General features: G+C 50.0%; 3 protein-coding genes across 3 annotated transcripts; 2 read left to right on the top strand and 1 right to left on the bottom strand.

Annotated features, from left to right (window-relative positions):
* Nucleotides 1-498: 498 nt before the first annotated feature.
* Pmar_PMAR007632 (UDP-galactose translocator, putative) lies at nucleotides 499-5,013 on the top strand (the record flags this gene model as incomplete). Its single annotated transcript, XM_002769175.1, has 17 exons — nucleotides 499-659; nucleotides 770-907; nucleotides 955-1,016; nucleotides 1,068-1,238; nucleotides 1,362-1,535; nucleotides 2,412-2,510; nucleotides 2,646-2,737; nucleotides 2,994-3,265; nucleotides 3,316-3,395; nucleotides 3,441-3,610; nucleotides 3,659-3,752; nucleotides 3,803-3,864; nucleotides 3,905-3,981; nucleotides 4,433-4,560; nucleotides 4,609-4,664; nucleotides 4,717-4,844; nucleotides 4,890-5,013. The coding sequence occupies 17 exons, from the start codon at nucleotides 499-501 to the stop codon at nucleotides 4,942-4,944; spliced, it is 2,019 nt and encodes a 672-aa protein (XP_002769221.1). The 3' UTR covers nucleotides 4,945-5,013.
* Nucleotides 5,014-5,549: 536 nt separating this feature from the next.
* Pmar_PMAR007631 (conserved hypothetical protein) lies at nucleotides 5,550-9,211 on the top strand (the record flags this gene model as incomplete). The annotated part of the gene is made up of 14 exons (XM_002769174.1): nucleotides 5,550-5,603; nucleotides 5,627-5,695; nucleotides 5,740-5,897; nucleotides 6,131-6,230; nucleotides 6,276-6,374; nucleotides 6,419-6,498; nucleotides 6,551-6,652; nucleotides 6,699-6,779; nucleotides 6,828-6,960; nucleotides 7,013-7,126; nucleotides 7,174-7,294; nucleotides 7,440-7,561; nucleotides 7,609-7,749; nucleotides 8,138-9,211. The coding sequence occupies 14 exons, from the start codon at nucleotides 5,550-5,552 to the stop codon at nucleotides 9,209-9,211; spliced, it is 2,448 nt and encodes an 815-aa protein (XP_002769220.1).
* A 198-nt stretch (nucleotides 9,212-9,409) lies between these two features.
* Nucleotides 9,410-13,105, bottom strand: Pmar_PMAR007630 (hypothetical protein; the record flags this gene model as incomplete). Its single annotated transcript, XM_002769173.1, has 11 exons — nucleotides 9,410-10,336; nucleotides 10,391-10,505; nucleotides 10,554-10,681; nucleotides 10,732-10,803; nucleotides 10,853-11,016; nucleotides 11,443-12,118; nucleotides 12,181-12,324; nucleotides 12,400-12,477; nucleotides 12,528-12,602; nucleotides 12,656-12,761; nucleotides 12,891-13,105. The coding sequence occupies 11 exons, from the start codon at nucleotides 13,103-13,105 to the stop codon at nucleotides 9,578-9,580; spliced, it is 2,532 nt and encodes an 843-aa protein (XP_002769219.1). The 3' UTR covers nucleotides 9,410-9,577.
* Nucleotides 13,106-13,454: the final 349 nt, after the last annotated feature.

The following is a 13,454-nucleotide window of genomic DNA, read 5'->3' as shown; positions in this document are numbered from 1 at the left end:
GCCTATAGTACAGGGCAAGTAGTAATACCTCAGCAACAACAACAACAACAACCTGTGATGATGATGGCACCACCCCAGCCCATGGGGTATGCTCCTCCTCCTCCTCCTTATCAGCCTACAATGATGAGTAGTTATCAGCCTATGTACTCGCCGCCACCACCCGTTGCACCGTACGGTCCTCCTCCCCCTCCTCCTCCACCGCCTATGTACGCTCCTCCACCGCCTCAACAGCCCTACTACTACGGGGGTTGGCGAGGAGAGTAGTAGGAGGTTCTTGCTATGTTCGTGGGCACGGGGTGTCTGCGTTATGGTATCCTATTCTGTCGAGGAAGACACTTTTTGTACTTGATCTGTTTTGAATGTTCCTCTGTAACACTTTCTATCCCCTATAGTGTTGAGTCCACGCCTGTTTCTGGAGTTCCTGTGGGGCGGAAGGCGTCGTAGTGGTGGTGGATGGGCTCGCTTACTCTCATCGTTGAGCAGTAGTCACTTTACTTTATGAAGGCTTTCTTGCGGCGGGCCCTAGCACTCGGAGAGTCCCCCACAACCAAGGCGATGAATCTTAAACGGGAAGGCAACGCCCTTTTTAAAGAGAAGGAATACGATAAGGCAGCGGAGACCTATGCACGGGCTTGCCGACTGGCTGTTGACTCTAATTTGTACTACGGGCTGAGGGGGTAAATGTGGACGAGGGAACAGATGTGCCAGAGTGGAAATCATTTGAGGAAGGGCTAGGGTGTTTGGGAATCGGCTTTGTGCTCATCGTCAGGATCCTCACGCTCCGTTGTAACTGGGCGTTGTGCCTACAACGGTTGGGGGACTATATAGGAGCCCTCACAGTGATGGAGGAGACAGCGGTGGTCTGTTCGGAAGATGATTGTAATGCTAACCCGAAATACCTTTACCGGTAGTGGCCCGGGACGGGCGGCTGTGTATGAGCTGGTGGGGTTTTAGGAAGGCTGTGTGTTTACGGCATATATACGAGGACAAGTCAGCGGGGTCGGAGGAGGCGTTGGGTACTTGGGTGGATGGATGGATTCACAATGGATGGCATTGCATCTTTTCAGATGGTGTTGAGCCTAAGGATCTTCTATACAAAGCTAGAGAGTGCCTGCGAAAGGCTATAGCGCTGTGCCCACAGGATAAGGCACTGAGGGAGGAGTTGAAGACTGTGAAGGGGTTATTGACTTCATTGGAATGTAGTGAAGGGAGGAGTAATGCGGCGTTAGGCGGCAAAGGTAGTATAAGGGGAGGAAGTAGTAGTAGTAGTAGTAGTAGTAGTAGTAGTAGTAGTAGTAGTAGTAGTAGTAGTAGTAGTAGTAGTAGTAGTAGTAGTAGTAGTAGTAGTAGGCCCTTGTTAGGTTTCGATCTGTATCCGGACAAGCCGGACTGGGATGAGGCCAGAGCCGCGGCGGCGGCAGCAGCTGAGTCGCGGGAGGCTGTGCCTGTGAATCCCCTGCCCGAGCGTTATGGCGCTGAGTACTGGCAGGAGCGGCGAGAGAAATGGTTAGAAGGATGTCTGTTGGGCCAATCGGGTACAAGGGTCAAGTTGATTCTATCACAGTCCGGAGCATCATATTATTCGTGAATGTTGGTTATATAGAGAGGACTACAGCATTTCCAGGTCAGGTTCATTTTTTACCGACAAATTTGATTTTTTACCCATTTGGTTAATGTTCTACCTTCTTAGTTAACATTTTACCCATGGCCTTGATGAAATACCAAGAAAATTAATCTAATGCTCGGTTTATTTGAACGTTTAGGAGTTTGATTTAATCAAGGCGCTCCCAATGATAATGTGGGCGTGCAGAGTTAACAATAGACCAGCATTGAAATAAATTTAGCAAGGGATGTACTGAGACAATTTTGTGCTGAGAAATCATACGGAAGAGTGACATAGGTAAAGGTGCAGAAAGGTAGTTGAACAAGTTGAGTTTTTTGGTCATGCTCATCAGCAACTCTTCAGCTCCCAGTTCTGAGTTATCGAAAATGGGCGACAAGCGAGGCAAGTGCGACATTAATATAACTGCCGAAGCAGCGACACGATTCCTCGACTCGAGGACCTCGAGTTGTCATTGACCTTCACGACGTGCACGTGGTTATCGTGCACGTTCTTGGTTAAATTAAACTCCTAAACTTTCAAATAAACCGGGTATTAGATTAATTTTCTTGGTATTTTATTAAAGCCATGGGTAAAATGTTAACTAAAAAGGTAGAACATTAACCAAATGGGTAGAAAATTAAATTTGTCGGTAAAAAATTACCTTGACCTGGAAATGCTGTAGATTCTGAGCTGTTCGTAATCTTGCTGCGCCGGTTGAAGTGCATTTTCTTTATATTTATAGATAGGGATAGATGTGCTTACTGACCTTGGTCCCGACTACGAGTTCCACGTTGTGGTCTATTGGTAGGCCCGGTCGACACGGTGTCCAGCGATGAGGGCCTTGAGGGCAACGTGGCGAAGGATAAGGATAGTGGATGGTTCAAGTGGGGATCTCGAGACAAGGATGGTGAGAGTAGGGGGGAGGGAGATCTACCATCAGACGTTTCCCATATACCCTCGCCTTGCTGTCAATGTTTCGGTCAGAGCTTTCAACACCACGTTCCGTGATCGTGTTGTGGGTATAGTTGTTGCTCTTGTTCAGCCCTAGCAGATGTGATAATGGAGATGTCCGGACCGTATACACCTTTGCCGAAGCCCTTTAAACTCTCTATGGCCGTGAAAGTTGCCAATGAGGTGTGGGCTGAAAATGGCTACTAGTCCTGTCACCAAGAGGAGTCTATGATTGACCCCATTGTAGTAATGTTTATATTAAAGTAAACCACAGTCTACTAGTATGTACTTTATATTTGTATAATTGCCAAGTCATCGTTGTTCAGTATAGTTGCTGTGAGGAGTGTTTCACACGTTTTCGGATACACCCTAGATCCTAGGAGGAGGAGTTGCGTTCCCCAGGCGTATCTTAGGTTCATCCGTGTATGATTCAGTATAGGTCAGTATGTTGTCACCCTTTGGCTCACCCGTCAGCAAGGATGAGGTAGAGCTCCAGCCTCGTCGTTGGTCTAAGGAAGAGTCCCCTGCCCCTAATGAGCTCACCTACGAAGTTGATGGTCAATCCAGCACAGACGGCAAGTCTGATGATGGTGACGCCGGTCCGACTCAGCGGAGCCGAACTGCTATATCGCCCAGGGGCCTCTTCTATATGGCCCTCTTGGCGCTACAGTACGGCAGTCAGCCACTCATCACCACAACGTTCACGCCGAGGTAAAGGTGGAGAGGAGGAGGAGGAAGGGGATAGTGTGTATGGTTATCAGGACTATACCGTCGTCGGCGATTGTTACTATAACCGAAATTGTGAAGTTTTTCCTGGCGATCGGGCTCATGTTTGCAGAAGGTGAGTGAGTAGTAGTATCACGGATTCCAGAGCAGAGTTTGTCAGGGTCCGCCTCGAGCGCCTTGCAAGGATGGACACTACGTGGCAGTTTTTTAGCGGCCGCTCTTCCTGCGATGAGTTACTCTATGCAGAATATATGCATCCAGATTGCCTTCCAACACCTCGACCCCCTTGTTTATAACCTGGTCAATCAGACTAAGCTCCTCTCCACTGCTGTAATTCACTCGTCAGTGGCGCCCTGTCTGGTCATTCATCACTCTTAGCTGTTGACTTATCTCTTCCTTGGCAAACGGCAGAGTCGGCATCAGCTATTTGCTCTTGGAATGCTCTTCGTTGCGGCCGTTATGATCAGCATTGGTGGGTTCTCTCTCGAGCTCAGCGTAGTGTGATAAGTGAAGTTTTGTCAGGTCAGGCTTCGGAGCCCCCGGAGGCCCAGGGCGAACGAAACCCTAGACTGGGACTCATCTGTGTAGAAGTAGAATACTCCATCTATGCTTATCGTGTCGCAGGTTCTAACTGCTAGCGCGCTATCGGGTGTCGGAGCATCTATCTCTGAATTGGCATTGCAGACATATAGTCGGAATAGGTGAGGATCTCCTACACTCTTACGATGAGTGGGCACACTGCGGTGGCGGTGGGAGAACTAATTAGATCTGGAAAGAGGCCTATCTAAGGGTTGTAAACCTTTCCAATCTCAAATTCAGCAAGTGAGATTTGATTTTCGACGAGTGAGAGAAGTTTCTCCCGGAATGAAAGTTCAAATTCGAAATGAATGTTCGATTTACTTCTTCCACTTGAGATTGAAAAAGTGTAGTTTGAGTGACGTTATTATTTGCCTTGCATACGTCATTACATCGGGGATCTCGGCAGTGTGGGAAAATATGCACATGGTCAACTTGGACGTGTGTTGTCGACAATATAAAAATTCTTGGAAATTTCGGAAAACACTACATCAATCAGTGTATCACTAATGAGGGAACTCTTGAGCTCAGCTTGGGGGAGGGAGTATATATTCCAACACTGGTCCTCCTCTTTAGTTTCCTTTTCTCGGCTGAGCTAGCAGTATACTCAGTGATAGCCATATCGACAGGGGAGCTCTTCAAGGAAGGTCACCTCCCTGCGGTTGGCTTAGCCCTCCAGACCTGGACTATGCTCATACCGATTTGTAAGCACCCTTTGTCTTCGCTCGATGTAGTCCCTTGCTCTCCTTCAGTTACGGCGGCTATGGGCGGCATCTTTGTTGGTCAGGTCACCAAATACGCTGGCAGTGTGAGTGGTTAGGGATGACCGTTGTTGTTTTTGTTATGGCTGGCCTTATCAGGTCCAGAAGGGTTTCTCCATTATAGCAGGCATCATCTTTACGGCATTCTTGAGGAGTGTGATATTGTACAAACCGCTGACGACCGAGCTGATCCTCTCGGCACCTCTGACTGCTGTTGCTACTTACATGTGAGTATCTTCGCTGCGCACGTTGCGATGGAGAATGGGCTTCAGGTATGCCAAATACCCGTACAAAGCGCAAGGACGTAGTAGTAGTAGTAAAGAGTAGAGTAGCATATTACCGTCTACCAAGAACAACTATTGTCCTTCAACTCGAGTACGCTGTCTTCCTAAGTACGACGATCCTCGTGTTGTGTGAGTACTCGCTCAACCGCAATCCTCATTAGTAGTGAGGTTGGTGTATGGGAAAAGGAAGTCAACGACCAGCAGTGATATTGCCCAACAATGTGCTCTCTGCGAAAGGACGCACCTTTATAATGATAGCGAGGGAAAATCATCAGGTGGTCGTGATAGTCTTAACTGTGTGATTATTACTGTGTCGACTGAAACCCAACAACGTGGGATAGTGAAGGAGGTCGTCAATGCTGTTTTTGCAGTAGAGTTTGCCTTGTGCATCTTCCTACACCTGCTTCGTACGACCTTGTTAGGGTTTTCATATATGCCACTCCATGCTGGGTTTGGAGGTCCTCAGCAAGAGCCCCTACTACTACCACTTCGGCGTCGGAGGAGGCGGTGGCAGTCGAGGGTCGACACTCCTGCACAGTCGAAGAGTATCGCCGAGTGCCTTGATCCGTTGTGCTGGAGCTAGCCTGATGACATCGACACTCTCACTAGGCCCGGCAGCGGCACCTGGGTGTAGGCTCACCCCCAGCAATGGTTGAGAGCATATACGAGGCTGATGTTGTTGTTGCTCAGACCAACGTGCAAGTAACGTGGAGCGGTCGAACAAGGGTATGGAGCGGGAGTGGGTTAGGAAGGCTATGTCGGCCTTCCAACGGCAGCTCAAAGAGCCCGACCATGTAGATCGGGTAGACTCATGGGCTCTTCACTGTGGTGGCCTCAGGTTTGGATAAGGCGCCCAGAGGCCCGCAAGCAGTTCGGACTGTCGGACTGTGACCTCGACGACCTGGCATCCTTCCACAAGCAGAACCCATACGAGTCGGATGAACAGTCGTGGACCCTCTACCGGTTGCCTGATGTTATACAGTGTGCTAGGAAGAAGTGAGAGCCTCTTTGGAGGGAAATGGATAGTGAAGAGTGTATTGTATCCGTCCTGTTCCTATGGTTTTGTATTCGCCTTGTGAACGTATATGAGTGAAATAACGGCAAAGGCATACGAACGGTCGTTGGTGCAAAGGGTAGTGTGAGGAAATGAATATGTTTTAATGGTTTGCATATGCTCCACGAGGCTTTTGCTCTATTCTTGAAGTATGTCTATGATCTGTATTGGATAGGTACAAGTCCGAGGAGACCATGGCGATCCGCTACAAGCACTACCTCGAGTCGGAAGCACACAAGAGTCGTCATAGGCTCAACATCTACGGCATGGATGATGTACGGTAGAAGGGTTCTTCATAACTGCTATGATGATCCTGGAAGGTATGGGACGACTCAGCTGAGGAGGCAGAGGCTACCCCTTCTCTAGCAATATGGAGGAAATGGTCGGCGAGTGACAAGGCCATCAGTGGTGCCGCGAGTGTGAGGTTGGCCCTTGAGGACTCCTACTATCTGGTTTTGGCTAGGTGTGGCAGGGTCTGCTCTCCAATGTTGGTATTGCTAGCATAAAGTTCATAGTGTGGATCTCGACGGGGAGCAGCGCTGTGTGAGGAGCATCGTATTGATAGTATCCTTCGCAGTGTGGCGGGTGTTGGCAGATTCGCCGATCTGATGCATTCTGGAGCTGATGTTGCCAATTATGGGTACCGGTATAGCTCGCTGCTGGCTAGTTTTGGGAAGGGACGAGATATACATCATCCGTGAGGGAATGTATTTAGTGATGAATCTCTAGGTTGGCGGCGTTAGATACGGATATGGTCGGCAACGTAACATTGCGGCTGACAGGTCTTTTTTCATCCTCACTGCAGTGGGTGGTATGATACCGATGTAGGCCCCTCCCTTGTCAATGAATAGTGTATTGTTGTTGTCTATGAGGTACACGGCAACCAAAGACCTATTCTCGCATTACTATAGCAGTATGATGGTGTCGTCACTGCCCGCCACAACGGCTACTTCTACGGCTCTTGGTGGGTCGATGCTGGGCTTGGGCTCAGGCATAGCTCTACCGGTAAGTGTAGTGGCTCGAGAAGGCGCTGCTGAGATCGGGGTATTCCTTTCAGGTTGGGATGTTCCTCGTATCGGCGTCCTTGGAGGCACTTGCGCTGAACGAAGCATATCGAGAGCTCCGCCAGCAGAATGTGGCCCTCTCTGAGGCGATTCGATCTGGAGCCGACGTGAGCCTCTCAGTCTTGCTCGGTCGGCAAGTCCTCAGCATTGTCAGGTCATGCCAGTCGCGACGTTTCTGGAGGCTGGCAGTGGTATCCTTGGTGCTGCGATAGGGATAGTGGGAGTGGTACGTGCCCCTATCGCTTGTCTCTGCCCTTCCCTAGAGGCTCGTTCAGGTCGCCTCCTATTGCCTTGCATCTCCCATACCGGACATGATGGCATCGTTATTGATGTCTGGGGTCGTCAGTGGGGTTGGAGCCTATCTTCTCAGAAGGAGTAGCTAGGTTTCGTGGTTGGATGTTGGTGATGGATCTCCCCTAGGCACACAGCTTCTGCTTGGGGCGACCCTCCCAAGTGATGAAGTTGAGATGGTTATTCGATCACTAGAGGCCGACCCAGTAGTTGTCGGAGTCTATGATGTTAAGACGGAGCTGGTTGGCACGGTACAGCAAGAACACCAACCGTCTTTTGGCTACTAGCTCAGCTTTAGACGACAGCTCGATTCAAGGCTGAAGTTGAGTTTAACGCAGAAGCAGTGACGAGGCGTCGGTTGAAGATAACCCAGGCTAACGAGGCCGTGACGAGCCCAGGGCCGACGTATCGGGCGCTCTGGCCGTACGGAAGGGCATCGGTGAGAGTTGCTTATACTTTGCAGTTGTGGACGGCTCCCTCGCCCCTCAGGATGATCCCATTGATTGTGTGACAGCGTCAATGAAGGCAGCCTCGTCAGGCGGCCCTTCCAGCGCAGAGGATTGGCTTATGCGGAACGACGCGCTGTTTCTGCTGGCGCTGACAAGAGAGCTCAAACGCTTAGAGCGACTGATAAGAGATAGTTTGCCTGCCAATAAGTACTCCTACGTTCACATCGACCTAGAGCCTTGGTGATTGTGTTATTATTGCTATACTCGTAACATTATTAACATCAACATTTGCATACCTCTAGTGGGAGTTCTCCGACTTGCTTGTTGTTGCTGTTGGGTTGATAGCTAGTTGGGTGTGTTACTTATGATTTTCTCGAGTTACATTTCAAAGTGTTGTCATATTTCAAGCAACGCAAGAAGAAGAGTGCTCCTTCCGCACCCCCATGCATTCACAGTCTTAAGGACGAGTATACCCTGCCGGCGGTCCTGCGGACAAATAAAGGACTTGTTCGTGGAGTGTGGTTGTCATTCGAGGCACTTGATTGGTTCACGCCCCTCCCTAGAGGATCAGGGGAGCTGAGAGATCTCCTCATCACAGCCTTTGACTTGGAGAAGATCGCCACTTTCAGAGCCGGTATGGACATTAACCCTCAAGTGGAGCGGATAGGGCAGGGGAGTTACTGCCAAGTGGTGGCTGACGACTCTGTGGCTTTGCGAAGGATGTCATCGAGAGAGACTGAACGACTGCAGTTGCGGTTCCCCGAGATGATGATGAGGGCTGCCGACCTCGGAGTTACCGGACGTGTGTACGGCTATGGTTGGTGTCGTCAGCATATGGGCGGTCGAGATCACAGTATGTGCCTCGTACAGGAGAGACTAGTCCCTGTCGAAAGCCTCTCGGAGATAGATGAGGACCAGCTGTTTGAAGTGGTCACTAAGCTTTCTATATTGACCTTTCATAACGATCTTAAGTTGGACAATATTATGAAAGATCCTCGAGATGGCTCGTTGAAGCTGATAGACTTCGATTTGGTCTCGCCGGACTGTCTCGTCATCCCCGTTACAGCATCACAGAATATCATCATCAACTGCAAGGAGGATTTCCCCAACTTCTCTGAGAACGCGGTAGAGTTCAGAGCATATTATGACTACTTCACATTCTCTCTCACATTATCGGGTGCCTCACAGCTATACACTTTAGTGCTCAATAGACTCATTGCTCTGGGCAGAAGTCTCAAGCCGTTCCTCGAAGGAGTAGTTGCAGTGTTATCGACCGGTCAGTTAGCCGCGCCGCCTTTTGAAGCCCTGGTGAGGGAGAAAAGTATCAACGCTGTCACTGTGAACATTTTCGACCTGTATGGCAACGCGGTTGCTCACGGTATGAACGAGCCGCCTGAGGGGGCATTCCAATTGATCGAGTCCAACGGCGTGTACGCTTTCCGTGAAGAGTGAGCCGTATTGCTCTGGTTGGTGTGTGATACTGTGACGATTTCCCACAATCCATTACATGTTGTGTTGTAAGTTGTTCGATCCCCCATAGTGACAACGCAACATGAATATACAAACACTCGACTCCAAGCTTCAATGACTATAACGGATTAGCTCACTCTTAAGATTGCTGCTAATTGGGCTGCTTTCACAGCTTATGACAACATCGCTATGATTAATGAGTAAACTTGAACTCCGAACCTCGTACATAGTCCGCCAAGGGCCGCTACCACTACTACTACAACGACCAAATGATACAAATAAGACCCTGTAGATCACCACCAGACATACTGCCGATGCTGATAACCGTAATCTTCACTGTAGGGGTCTTTATAACGGCTCTTCCTGGCCTCCTCCCCCACTACTATTAGGGTCCACAGCGGGAGTTGACGTATCAGCCGCCTCGGGGGTCGCTCGATTCTGTTGTTGTTGCTGTTGCTGCTGCTCATATTCACGACGTAGCATCTGGTGAACAGCCATGACTTGCTGAGGTGTTATAATACCCTGGGGCGACACAGGCATATTCAACGGCTGCTGTTGTTGGATGTATTGATTGTTGCCAGGACCAGTAGCTGGCTGTGATGCCGATCTTGGCTGCTGCTGTTGTTGCTGCATCTGCATGGCAATTTCAGTAGCCGATAAACCTGGACCGCCAGTGGGAGAGTGTTGCTGTTGTTGTTGCTGATAGGCGGCATACATGAGATAAGGAGGAATGGGCCCACCAGGGTTAGCCGCTGACATGTGTGGTGATATCATACCTTGATCAGCTGCATACATCTGTTGAGATGTATACATAACTTGAGGAGGGACAAAGCCCATACTTGTAGTATAGTTGAGACTCTGCTGGCCCATGTTACCACCACTCAAGCCACCACCTCTACCAGATGCCGCCGCGGCGGCAGCAGCCCGCGGTGAGCTATTAGGGTTCCAATAGCCACCACCACCACCTTTTCCTTTCCCTTTGCCTTTACCACCGCCCAGAGCACCAGCCTTAAAACGTTGGTTATGGGCCTTCTGGCGATTGATCACCGAGCCAACGTCGAAAGTACCGTTAATAACGTCATTGAGGAGGTCTGCACAAACACGAACCTGATGGATGAGGAGCCGACGATGAAGGATGCCGACGACCATAGACGATAGTACCGCATCAGCCGTGCCAACAATCTTCGCCGAACGGGGACTTGTTCCATCTTCTACGTCGACTGGTTGGAGTTGCACCCTACAACCGCTACGACGGCGAATTTCATCCAATACGCAGCTGCAGACACGACAATGACAGGGAGGAGCTGAGGGTCCTACTACTCACCCCTGTGGCCCGATGACGGTCCCAACCTTATCAGCAGGTACTTCAACTGCACCCTCAACATCATCTACGTATATACACTCACACGGTTCACAGGATAGGACGACTCCCTTTAAATGGGCAACTGCGGCCTGTGAAGTGGAGTGAACAACAAAGGCAATTCGGGTGAGAGCCTCCTTACTTCAACCGATTCAGCGGTAGCGGTACTGAGCTTGAAAGTGCTGAAACCCTGCTCGGAAGTAGTCTGATCAACCTAAAGAGCCACGGGGTGGCACCAAAGCATACCCCAATAGGAGCTGTACTTGGACAAACGTGCTGAACTCCTCCTTTAATCTCTTTATAGTCTCCCCTCCTCGACCAATTGCTTTACCAACTGCCCTCTGAGGAATCTTCATCTCCCTTGTGAACTCGGCATTGCTACTGGCCCAACCACCCCTAGGATGAGGGGCATCGTTACTGGCCTCTCCTACGGACGTCATTGTTGCCGCCATAGACATCATCTGCCGTTGCTGTGGGGACTGATTATATGACGAGGTCATTTCGATGCGGCCAGTACGTGGTCCAAAGGGCAGCAGTAGAGAATCGGGAGATCCCGAACTGCTATGACCATGTCCTCTCAGTTCAGCTTACCCCTCCTAACTCAACCAGACTCCACGAGAAGGAAAATAAGGTGTAACAAGAGCAACACCAATTCGGGGTTTGTTCGCTTTAAGACGTCTACGACATTCGTTCAATCACCAATACGTTGCCGTTCAGTAACCGTACCCGCCTTTCCTCCCTTTACCTCCCCAAGAGGAGGAGGGGTCGCCACCCCACGGTCTGCTACTGTACGGTGAAGGACCGCCGCCGCCACTGTGAGGGATGGGGGAGTCCTCAGGACTAGAGTCCCAACCTCCTCCTCCTCCACCACCAGTAGACCAGCCTCCTCCTTTACCTTTACCCTTGCCACCCCAACTACCCCCATACCCTCCTTCACCACTGGTAGCGAATCCTCCTTTGCCGCCTTTACTGTAAGCATAGCCAGGAGCACTACCCCCTTTACCACCACCATAACTGCCTTTACCGTAGTAGTCACCACCACTGGGGGCTGCCCTCTCAAATCGACCCGCACTACCTCCATACGAGTCTGATGAGCCTCCCTTACTGCCATACTCATAGCCCTTACCACCATAACGTGAGGTTCCATAAGGATCACTCCGGTAAGCACCGCCCTTGCCGCCATAGGGCGCGGGATTAGGTGCATACCCTTTACCCCCACCACCGTAGTAGTTCGAGGGATCATCTCCTCCCTTACCGAAGCCACCCTTTCCCCCATAGTCACCACCCTTACCCCAACCCCCTTTACCACTGCCAGACCAGTCACCACTAGTGTAGCGAGCACTGTCATGTCCCCAACCGCCTTTACTGCCACCACGCCAGTCGGAGCCCTTGCCACCCTTGCCGTGGTAGCCCTTGCCACCCTTCCCTCCAGAAGGATCATATTCATCCAGTTGATGTTCCCGTTTGAAGTCATCAATGATCGGTGACACGTCGAGCTCACCGCTCACGATTTCGCGTACTATACGTGCCTATAAAAACGACACTTCCTAGATTCGAACCAGATACCTCCGGTATATCAACAACACCCTACCCCTTCCTCGCAGTTTTCCTCAGGCCCAACTAGCACGACTGTCCTCTCCTCCCCAGGTCCACCATCCTCTGTAGGGACCACCTCGATACGAGTATGTGACCGTCGTTTGATCTCGTCAATCACGCATCCTCTGTAACCAATGACCTGATTTCAGCCTCATTTTCAAAGGCGAGAGAAGGAGTTGAGGACCTTAGCTGCTATGTCATTCGATATGACTACTTCCTTTTTCGAGTCCCCTGGACCAACGATAGGCTTGCGGCACGTGAATATGATCTCTTCAATGGCTGCTGCACACGCCTGCCCATGTACGTAACAATAGAGATGAGATGATGTTCGAGCGTTATTACATTGAGAGTTGCCTGTGTATCGCCGACGAGGTGGAGGCTCCTGTTTCCCTCAGTGTCGCGTTCACCGTTATCAGACTAAGAAGGAGAGATGATAGAGAGAGAATAAGAGTGGGGTTGTTGTTAAGCACCTTGATTTCACAATGAGTTTGACGTTGTATCCGTTTTATGGTATCACCCTGCTTTCCTATAACCTTACCAGCCGCCCAATGAGGTAAAGGGACATCCTTATGGAATCTGAAGGATGTAGTAGTATTGATGAGAAAGTTTATTATAGTCCTTATGGTATCATTCGCGCTACTCAGAAGGGAATCAAGGCCTATAGCGTTTCACAATAGTCAGAGCTTTTCCCTTCCCTGTTCGTACTTGCCATCATCATCTCCTCCAGTTGTGGTATTGGTATTGCCAGAAGGTGCAGTATCCCAGTTACTCATCTTAGCCGGTCGGGAGGAGGACTCATCGCCCTGCCGCCCTTCTTTAGTTTCTCCCCAATAAGTGCCATCACCACCCGCAGACCGTTTTTCCCCTCTAGGGTAACTACCCTCGAGAGAAGACTGTTGTTGCTGTTGTTGTGGCTCCATGGGACAGAAAATAGCCAGCTATGGATGATAGTGATGACAATAATAATAATGATCATCGTCAACAACAACAACGTCCTCGAACTACTGTCAACAACGACCGCATTTTAATGGCGTTGAGGAAATGCAAGAGAGCAAGATTCCTTCTTGGACGATGTTCTAGTTCAACAAGTAACGACATCACTGTATCGAAAGAAGACTCTCACCTCGAAAGAACCCTTGCTGCATACTGACTGAAGGTTAATGGTTACATATCACCCATTGTGGCGGTGGCCTACTCCCCTTAATCACACAAGAACAAACTCGTGTTAGTACTAGAAGCCATCAATATTCTCTCCCACAAATTTACAAC

The sequence above is a fragment of the Perkinsus marinus genome (genome assembly GCF_000006405.1).
Source record: "Perkinsus marinus ATCC 50983 genomic scaffold scf_1104296966226, whole genome shotgun sequence".
Lineage (NCBI taxonomy): Eukaryota > Perkinsozoa > Perkinsida > Perkinsidae > Perkinsus > Perkinsus marinus.
This window is presented reverse-complemented; position numbering and strand designations above follow the sequence as displayed.